We start from the raw sequence: 10,952 nt of genomic DNA on the forward strand, positions 1-10,952 counted from the left end.
AGCTAATGTAATTGGTGTTGGGAGATTCATTGGTGAGGTGATAGTGACTAGATGTGCGATGTTCACGGGAACTGTAACTGGAATTGATAAATTGACAGGTGTGATAACAGAGAAGTCATGAACAAAGGGCTGGTTATGGTAACAGGGTGACCTAAGCTCATTGCACTGGAGATGTTAACTGTGCTGAAAACATTGGCTTCTCGGACTTCCGGTCTGGCTTCCGTCGCCACCAGACGGTCCTCCGTGACCACTAGCCCCGTTGCCTGTAAAGAGCCGCCTTTACATCTGAAAGGCGGCTCGAAAAACTCCATTTCCTGATGGAAATGTGAGCCAGAGCAGGCAAGAGCAGGTAGAGCCCTCTGCGAAGTCCCCAGAGTTTTTTTTTTTTTACTCTTGGGGACGAGCAGATTGTGGCTCCCTATTTTACCTCGCCGCTGCTCCGGGCTTCGGGAGAACTCTGCATTTTTGCAGAGCCAGGCGCCGGGACCGGACCAACCAATAAAACTAACAGATGGTCTAGTTAAAGAGAGTGAGATTTGAACCTGGGACCCTAAATCGCAAGTATTTTTAATGACTTTATAAGCGTTTCTAACTGAGGGGGAAAAACAGTTTAAAATGGTGACTGCTGAGGCTTGAGAAGAAAGCCGAAAGTGAAAGTCCTTCCGTAATAAGCTACAAAGTAGCGAAATACACAGTGCCGGCTAGAATCTAGAAGGAAAATATTCATTTTAAGTTTCTTTTTTCTTGGAGATTTGCATTTGATCTTATTTGGGGAAAAGTTTTCTTTTAAAAAAAAAAGAGCTCTTTTGTGTGGCAGGATGGCGTTAAAACTAGCCAAGCCTGACAAACAAGCAGTGGGGGGGGGTGCTCCCCCATTTGCAATTATGTGAACAAGCTCTGAGCTTACAGACTCAGCAGAATGGTTTTAATTTAAAAGAATTTCTTCAGGAGGAAATGGCAAAATATCACGAGACTGTGAATCAGAAATTTGAAAAATTAAGGCAGGAAATTAAAAAAATGATACAACTAAAATATGATAATCTGCAACGAAAGATTGTAACAGTGACTAATGCTTTCTCAGAAGTTGTTATAAAGATGGATACAAATATCAAATTATTAGAGTCTAAAATGGAGGAAGTTGATGATAAGATTTATAATTTGGACAATAAAATACAAAGAATTGAAAATGATTTGATAAATATTCAAGACAATAGTTTAGAAGTAAAGTCTAAAAAGGAAGCTGGTCACGAGACCTACAATGCAGAAGATATAAAGCAAGGGATTGAAAGAGAAGTTGTAATGATGCAATACAGGCTTACAGAATTTGCGGTCAGAATGAGAGGGTTACAGGAAAATAATAGAGATGATCTAAGAAAAATATCTGCTCAAGTTCTGGCTGGGATTTTAAAGGTTCATCCTGAGGAGGTATCTTGTAAAATTGACAAGGCCTATAGAGTAAATTCTTGGATTGCAAAGCAAAGGCAACTGCCTAGAGATGTGGTGATTTACTTCACAGATAAAGAAATAAGAAATGATATTGTGCAAAAATCCTTTAATTCTACTCCACAAATGTATGGAAGAAAGATCTGGATATATAAAGAATTGCCGCCTAAGATGTTAAAAGATAGAAAGAAATTTGGACTTTTGGTGACTGAGCTAAAAAAACAAAATATCTCATTCAGGTGGGACGTTCCAGTTGGTATAATACTGAGATATCAAGGAGAAAGATATCAGCTAGATACTGTTGAAAAAGCGGAAGAATTTTACTACAAGGTTCTCCAAAAGCAAAATCAACAAGAGATAGAAATTCAAGATAAGCAGAAGGAGGTGGAAGTAATGAAGGAACAACAAGTTACAGAGGTTTCTATAGGTGAGCCACTTCTGGATTCTCCTTCAGAGGTCTCAGCTGGACTATTTAATACAAGAGAGGCGGCTTTGGATTCTAATGTAATGACTTATCAAGTTACAAACCAGCACGGAAATCAATCAGTTGATATACAATTTATAGAACCAGAATGGAGATTTATGCCACAAAAGCAAAACCAACAAGATCAAGTTATAGATCAGCATGAAAACCAAATAGTTGATATACAATTTACAGAAAGGAAATCAGGATTGAGATCCAACCCACAAAAAGTCAAGAAAAGAAGAAGCAGGTCTCATAAAAACAAAAACTTTTAAACTAAACTACAGTGTAATGCCAGTTATTTAAGAGATGATTGAATATATGAAAAGATAGTCGGCAAAGTATTGGTTTATATTATCCTGAGGAGAATGACAGACCTCTGCAGTGCTGTACTTTTGGGATGTGAAAAGGGCCTTAAACTGAATAGATTGGAACTATCTTTTTTTTGGATTTTTTGATAAATATACTACGTTTATTTTGAGCCACAAGGCAAGAGTGTTATGGAATTGGGGCACGCAGATGATCTGGCTGTTACCCTATTACGGTGGTTGGAATTAATAATTTGGATAAAAGACACCTCTACAGACACTATATGGAATACAAATATAAAGTCACTCGGGTGGTTTTTTTTTTTTTTGTTTTTTTTTTTGAAGATATTTGTTATTGATGGGGGCAGATGGTAATGGAAGATACCGAACATACTGTTGGAATTAGGATGTGATGTTACCCTAACATGGGTGATGGAGTTTACAATCCAGCTGAAAGACATTACAGAAGATATTATATGGATTACAAGCCTAAAGTCTTTTTAAGAGGATTTTATTTGCATAAGGGAATATTTTTTAGTGGTGTGGGCAGAAGAATAAAGATACTAAGAATTATTAAGTATGGTAGTCTTGTAGGAAAGTGGGTGGAGACAGGTTAGTTTATTGATTTATTGATTTTTTTAGTTTAAGAAAAGGGATATTATGTTTAGATATGAATATATGTAAAAGATTTGAGTTAAGAGATATAACGATGGGGGTGAAGGAAATGGGTAGACTATGAATTGAATAAATGTTAAATTAGAATTTATTATATAGTTTTATAGCGGAAGGCTTTGAAATGTTATATTAATATACATAAAAGATTTGATTTAAGAGATATATGTATGGGGGGTTAGAAAAAGGGTAGATTATGAGCAGAAATCGCTAAACTGGGAGATATAATAATATCATTATGCTAAATTAGGAGTTATTATATAATGTTATAATAGAATGTCATTTTGAAATGTATAGTATAAGGGGGATATGATAATATTATTAGAAAGAAAGGGTCAGCATATGGGGATGGAGTAAGGGGATGGCAAAGTATTATATAATCTGTTATGAACTTGGGTTTTATTATGAAGAAGTCACAGGGGGAGGGGAGGGGGAGGGGGGTTAGGGAAGAGGGGGGAAAAGGGGGGAAAAATTTGTATTTGAAAAACTTTTTCAATTAAAAAAAAAACATTGGCTTCTCATATTCATTGTAGCAGCCACAGTGCAAGGAGCTGCTCCTTCGGTACTCGCCCACCCCTCCAGTTGTCAGTAGCTGTGCTGCTTTCTCCAGAGAAGTAACCACATCCTGAGCACGTCTTTTTGCAGCCCCTTCATGGGTCCCTCGCTTGTTCTGCTCTACCCAGCCCGACGCTCCCTGCCCTGCCTCACCCACCTCCAAGGCTTGCGCCAGGGTGGCCAGGCCCGTCATGCAGTGGTGCTGAAGATGGCGATCTTCTTGCAGGCTGTGGCAGCTGGGCCTCCAGTTGCACAGCTTCCCTTCATGCCATTGCCGTTGCCTCCTCGCCGCTCCAGCCAAGGGCCAAAGCAAGCCCTTCTGCCTGGAGCTCCACGCAGGGATGCAGGGCCAGCAGAAGGTGGCGCTTCATCGCTTTGGTTTCCCTGGCAGACAGAGCACCTGTGAACCACAGCCAAGGCCAGTTGTTCGGGGCTGCAGCAGAACAAGCAACTGAAGCCCATCTCCTCTGCCGGCGCACCTGCCTCCCCTTCCCTGGTTCTCAGAAGAGCCGCTCACTGGCCCTGGGTGCCCGAGGGAAGCTCCTGGTGGCCATTTTGAAAGGGGCAGGAGCGGTTTATGTGGTGGGCAAGCTGCAAGATATAGTCTGAACCTCCTCGGTCACAGCTCCTCCCTGGGAATTACTGCCTGGCCCGGGTGTTTGGAAAAACAGGACACTGTGGAAAGAGGAAGGGGAGAGGAGGAGCATTACCCAGAGGCCAGCCGGCAGATGAAAGCTAGTTCTTTCTGGCGAGCCATCCCCACATGGGTCTCTGGTCCCTGCCCAAACTGGCTGAGAAGCCGCATGTCACCTTGCACCCGTCCTTGGCCTCCTCCTGCCTGGCTGCTAGCTTCTTGATACAAGCAGAGGCTGCTGGTTGGAGCAAGGGGAACCGCAGTGCTGGGGTCCCACGGCTGCAAGCTCCAAGGCGTAGCTAGAATTGGAAGAAAAGGCTGCACAGCTGTGGCAGAAAGAACCAGAGCAACACCTGCAGCTTGGATGAGAATGTGCGAGTGAGGAGGCGGATGCTCTTGCTGGTAACTGATTCCACCACGCCAATTGGAGTAAAGCATAAATTGGCACAGTTCTAGACAGACAGGCATTCTAGACAGACTCAGTTTAGGAACATCAATCCAAACTATTATCATACACAGAAAGTATAATGCAGTGATAAAATATTGAACATGCAGTTGCAAATTCATTCCTACTTTTTTATTTCCAGGGTGTTTTGTATATTTATAGCAAATATTATAGCATATTAGCATTTCCCCAGGATAGTATACTACACATTCATCTTAGATGAATCAATAAGAGAAGTTGTTACAGCAATGGAAACTAATTCTAAATCATTTTTGGCTTTTATAATTTATTCTAATAATAATAATTAAAGAAGACTGTCACATTATTTTTGAGTAGCTTTTAATTTTCATGCAATATGGAGAAATGTTTCATAACATTAATATTTATTTCACGCTTCCTGGGTACATTCAGAAAGAAGTAAGTAAAATTTTAGTTCTACTAATTAAAACTATATTGACCATATTGCAACAAGTGCTTAAGAATTAATTACTTATTAACAAACTGATTAATTTTGTTTGAAATTCTTTTTTTTATTACAAAGTAAGGTGGCACAGGATTTCTATCTCAAAGCCATAACATATAACCCATATTTGCTTCAGTTGTTGGCTTATTGTTGAGAGAACAGTTTGGGTAAAAGGGTAAATCAGGAAAACATAAACTTAGAGATTGAGGACCATTTTGGGTCTACCAAAGCAGACCTCACCCCTTATGTAAATGTACATAAGTTTTTATGTACATAAGTACATAAAATGTTTTTGCATTCTTTTTTAAAAAAATGGTTTTCTATTAAATACATTTCTTAGTGCTTAATTAACATTGTGTTGTCCAGGTAATTATTGCTTAACATTATAAATTTACATTCTTAATCTCCACATCTTTTTTCCACCCACTAGTAAAATAGATTCCATGTTTGATAATAAACTACATCTTCTTTTTCTGATAGTCTTTCCTCTTATTCAGTATTTTTACTGTTGTCTGATATGTATTGCATTCATATCAAGACTATGTTCACAAAAGATGCTATAATATGCAAAATATTCTGAATATTGAGCCACAGTTGTCCAGATTCACACATTGTGCAAGTCATAAAGAACAGTATACAAACCATACTGATTGCATTGATATAATACATAAAACCACATGCTATATTCATTGTTATTTCTTTGACTTGCCCTTGACAAATATTTTCAATAACTATTAAGATACTAAGAAGGAAAAAGGTAGCAGTAAAACATTACTACACACAGCAAGAACTCCACTTAGGTTTCTCTGGTCCAGCAGGATTTTAAAAAACCTTTACATTCTAAAGTAGTGCGGTGCGATTCAAGGTGTTATTTATCACCTTTAAAGCGCTCCATGGCTTAAGACCTGGGTACTTACGAGACCGTCTTTTGCCACCAATAGCCTCCCACCGACCAGTTCGTTCTCACAGGGAGGGATTACTCAGGGTACCGTCAGTCAAATTATGTCGACTGGCGACTCCCAGGGGGAGGGCCTTCTCTGTGGGGGCTCCAACCCTTTGGAATGAACTGCCTCCGGAGATACGGAATATCCCTGATCTCCGTGCTTTCCGCCGTGCCCTCAAGACCCTGATGTTCCAATAGGCGGGGCTAAACATATGAACATGTGAATGATTTTTTAAATGTGATCTAATTCTGGGTTTTATTTAATTGACCAAACTAAGTAATAATTTTAATTAGCAATTTTATGATGTTTGTGTGTCTATATTTTTCTTGACTGTACACCACCTTGAGTCCTACGGGAGAAAGGCGGTATAGAAATATAATAAATAAATAAATAAAGTAGTGTTTCTCAAACTTGTCAATTGATTGGAAATTCTGGGAGTCAAAATCTACACATCTTAAAGCTGCCAAGTTTGAGAAATACTGCAGGAGCCAATCTGGATCGGTCACTAGAACCAGAGGTTTTGTCTTCTGAGCTTTCAGACTTATACAAGTCAATTCAGCCAACCACATTGTTTATGAGCTATTATTTCATGTGATTAATATTCTATATTTTGGTAATTTATCACATGGTTACAGAATGACGTTCTTATTAATAATAATAATAACTTTATTGTCATTGTATGTGTATATGCAGTATACCCATACAATGAAATTCACTTAACACCCAAAGACCAGGTCTAACACACATAACAATCCTCAAACACACTCTGACTGCTTTTTCAGTGAGAGAAATAGATATGAAAATTGGATTCTTAAATCATTAATTCTTTTTTGTTTAGTGACAGTTGTAGTGACCTGAATGAAGAGGGTTTTCCAGAAAAAGAAACAAGCTTAACATGTTCAGGAGTGCAAGAAAAGCATAGAGAAGACAGGTAAGCCTATTCCATTCTCCCTACCTCTCTAACAATGACTTGCTCCAGAATTTTCCTCCAGGAAGCAGAAGAATGAGAAATTTCCTGACAGAACAATTAATCAGTGGAAAGGGTTGCCTTCAGAAGTTATGGGTGCTCCATCACTGGAGATTTTTAAGAAAAGATTGGACAACCATTTGTCCGAAATGGTATAGGGCAGTGTTGGCAAACCTTTTCGGCACTGTGTGCTGGAAACCGGGAGACCAGCTGCCCAGCACACGCATCTTCCAGCTTCCAATGCGCACATCTTCTGGTCTCTGGCATGCGCATGCATGCTGGCCACCTAATCAACCGGTTTCTGGCACGCATGCATGCCTGAAGACCAGCTGGCCGGTGCGCATGTGTTCACCGGAAACCAGAAGAGCGTCAATGAAGTGCGCCAGCCCGCCACAGAGAACAAGCCTGCGCAGTCCCCCTCCCGCCACTTTTGCCAAGGAAGCGTGACCATTTCCCAGCCAGCACACCTCTTGCCCCAGTGCCGGACAGACGTTCCTCCCGCACAGACTCAGCTCCTGTGCAGCCCCGCCGCCCCAGAAAAGCAGCAGTGACAGCCTCAGGGTGAGGGACAGGAGCAACCGGCTGGCCCCTGCAGCTACTCCCCCACCTGTGAGCCGGGCCCTCAGCAACATCTCCATGCGTGAGGAGCTGTGCTCTCCTCTGGCCCTCCTGGGGCAGTTCGCTTCCCCTTCCTCCTTCAGCATCCCAGCCGGAAGCAGCAGTGTGAGAACTGCTGCTCCCCCCCCCGCCCTTCGCCCCCAGCAGCAGCAGGAGCAGTGGGCTGGGGGTGAGGTGCGAGGGGGCAGTGGCAATTCTCATGCTGCCGCTTCCAGCCAGGATTGCTGGAGGAGGAGGAAGAGGAGGAGGAGCCACCATCTGGGAGGCGAGCTGCCCAAGGAGGGCCGGAGGAGAGCGCAGCTCCTTATGAATGGAGACTCTGCCGAAGGCCTGGCTTGCCAGTGGGGGAGCAGCTGCGGGGGCTGGCTGGTCACTCCTACCCCTTGGCCTGTGGCTGCCGCTACTGGTGCTGGTCTTCTGGGACGCCCGAGCCGGCCAGGTGCTCCAGACTGTGGACGCGCATCGGTGCTGTGGGCTGGAGGGCTGGGGCTGTGCAAGAAGCCTGCTCAGGCAGAGAGGTAGGGAAGCCCCATCCTGCCTGTCCTGGCTGACAGCTCTGCTCCGCTAGGAAGCAACTGCTGGGATCCCCTCTCCATGTCTTTGGGCATGTGAGCCATCGTCCATTGCTCTTCCGGGTTCTGGCGTGCCAGCCAGCTGATCTTTATGCATGCAGGAGCACCGGAAACCGGAAGAGCAGCCACCGGAAGTGCATGTGCATGCCGGAAAGATGATCTTCCAGTTTCCAGTGCCCGCATGTGCACCGGCCAGTTGGTCTTTGTGTGCACATGTGCGCCAGAAACCAGAAGAGCAACGGGCAATGGCTCATGTGCCCAGAGAGATGGCTCTGCATGCCACTTCTGGTACGCATGCCATAGGTTCGCCATAACGGGTATAGGATCTCCTGCTTGAGCAGGGGGTTGGAGTAGAAGACCTCCAAGGTCCCTTCCTACTCTGTTATTTTGTTATTTCTAAAAATATGATTTACCAATCCTGTTAACTAATATACTCCTTCCACTAAAAGCAAAAACATATTTAATTCATGTCTAATTTCACTCTCCAATGTCATGTTAAACATAGCTACTGATTTATGCCTTAACCCAGAGAAGAAATTATTTCTAAACAGAAACTGTATAATCCCTCACTTTTAGATTGTTTCAGCAAAGAAAAGCACAATATAAGTACAATAAATAAGCATTTCTTGTCAAATCAGTGTAGTGTTTTTGTTACAGAGCCATATTTTCCAGTTTCTAAAATTAAAAGTTGTCCATTTGAGGTAAACTCAGAGAAATGTTTGTGATTTGGGAAAATCAAGTTGCTAAATAGATGTCTTAAAGCTTAAGGTACTTATGATATCCCTTTAACCTCCAGCAGTTTAAAAAAACAAAGCCTTTCCTAAATTGTCCTTATTGAAGATAATATTACAATGTCTACTAGTGTCCCATGAGTCCCCTAATAAATACAGTCACCATGAAATAACAGATGACCCTCCCTGCTTCATGTTTGTCTGCTTTTTTTTTTAGTTTGTTTGGGGAAGTGCACAGTCCAAGTAATGCTTCTGATCAAGTCTATGCTATCAGTACAAGATGATAGAAACAAATTTTCCGGCATCCATATGCTGCTTGGGGCAGCATCTCTGACCAATATGAACCTCCCGTTCCCTTTCTCTTTCCCCTTCCCCTTCCCCTTTCCTCTTTCCTCTTTCCTCTTTCCTCTCCCCTCCCGTTTTCTCCAAATGACACCTGCTTTGTTTATAGACAGAGCAATCAATTTGTTGGGTAGTATTCCAAAGTAATCTCCCTTTTCTTTTGATATACTAAAGAATGTACTGACAGAACATATTTTTCTTTGTTTTAATTTTGATGCAACTAACTGGCTGACTTACGGATTTCTAAAAAGGATGTTATTATTTTAAAAATAATTTATGTTTAATTCAATGGAAGTAGAATTGCATCAAACACACACACGCACACACACACACACACACACAAAATCTATTTTCCCTTATGTTCCTCTTGTCTTCTTTCAGACTCAGGTAGACTGCAAATCTGTACAAGTCTACTCCTAAGCAATCCCTGTTGACTCAAAAATAATGGATATAGAGCTGCAACTCAAACGTATTTTGTAGATGTTGACTTATATTTTTTAGGTTTTAAGAGGCCCAGGTATTTTCACAACTTCGTATTTTCTAGCTAGAATTGCTCTTGCTACTGCATTTCACAGCCTGTCATATTGAAATCAAAACCTGAAAGCAGCCTAAATGGTTGCCTATTCCCTATGCCAGCAATAGAAAACTCAAATGATTCCTACAGTTGAAATGTTTTGAGGATCGTATAAATCTTATGTCAAAAACTAAGCAGACAACATGAACCTGTCATATTCAGTATGGTGAGTGATGGGTCTGGCAGAGAGTGTCTAATGATATAATTTCTATTCCAATGTTTCTCTTCATTTCAAAGACAAAAGTTTTATTTATGGGCCAACAATAGATATATTAATTGCACATGCAGTGAGGGTGTTGCATAATAATCATTTTTAAACTTTCTTCTCTTTTTGGCAAGATAATAAAACAAGCAGAAGAAAAAAACATAATTGAAAAGGCCATTCCAAAGAAGAAAAACTGATTAAATTGGAGAAGATGTGCAGCTGCTTCCTACTGAAGGTCCCTCTGTGTTCTTGATGATGTTTCTGCTGCCTCAGTGAAAAATCAATTCCATTTCAACATTATCACTCTCTCTAAACTGGATAAAGTCCCCCTCATGTTGCCTCATGATTTCAACTGAATTATTAGCTTTGTGCAAACATTTGGTGGTAAGGAGGGTGTCAGAATTCTATAAATTTATTTCTGGATCATTTAAAATAAGTTTTTAAGCCTATTTTTTATGCTGCAGTTAGAAGGATGTTTAATAACTTTTTTCATAAGTAATGCTTATTATATATGTCATTATGTGCACATTTCTGTAAATATTTCTTCCTGGACAGAATTAATGCTGATTGGGGTAATGATACAGGGATCCAAGATAATGAGCTGACAAAAACCAGTTTGGCTTAAGACCCAATCTTCACTACAGATTCAGCCCCAGTCCTCTGACATGTGCAGGGACTAATGAGAAATAAAAATAAATATAAATCTGTCTAGTCTGTTTACTTGATCTTCTTGTTTCTCACTTCCCCAGACTGCTGTAGGTCTGGGGAAAAAAACCCTGCCTTTTTTATGGACAAGATAAGCCAACCTATAACATAACCCCGTATTTCATTACTTAGTATTTGGCCACTTTCCTTTTTCAGTGGAAGAAAAAAAATCCTTTCTTTTTAAGAATCTAAATGGCTGGAAGGAAAAGCAATTACTTTTTTTGAGGGCGGGGAATACTGTATGTAGGAAATTTTGGATTAAAAGATAAGAAATCTATGTTGTTTTCATCCATCCAGGTTTCTTAAAAGCC

The 10,952-nt window shown here is 41.0% G+C and overlaps 1 protein-coding gene across 10 annotated transcripts in view; it reads left to right on the top strand.

Annotated features, from left to right (window-relative positions):
• Window positions 1-10,643, top strand: part of CTPS2 (CTP synthase 2) — a 191,447-nt gene extending 180,804 nt beyond the window's left edge. For 9 of the 10 annotated variants that reach the window (XM_087871414.1, XM_087871413.1, XM_087871423.1 and 6 more), the window contains 2 exons: window positions 6,766-6,858; window positions 10,071-10,643. In XM_087871414.1, the coding sequence (XP_087727540.1) occupies window positions 6,766-6,858; window positions 10,071-10,074 (97 nt within the window). In that variant the 3' untranslated portion in view covers window positions 10,075-10,643. Of the gene's footprint in view, window positions 1-6,765; window positions 6,863-10,070 lie in introns of those variants that run through there. The other variant, XM_087871415.1, reaches the window with a different exon arrangement.
• The last annotated feature ends 309 nt before the right edge of the window (window positions 10,644-10,952 follow it).

This window comes from Pantherophis guttatus, chromosome 5 (genome assembly GCF_059756535.1).
Source record: "Pantherophis guttatus breed Tessera chromosome 5, ASM5975653v1, whole genome shotgun sequence".
NCBI lineage: Eukaryota > Metazoa > Chordata > Lepidosauria > Squamata > Colubridae > Pantherophis > Pantherophis guttatus.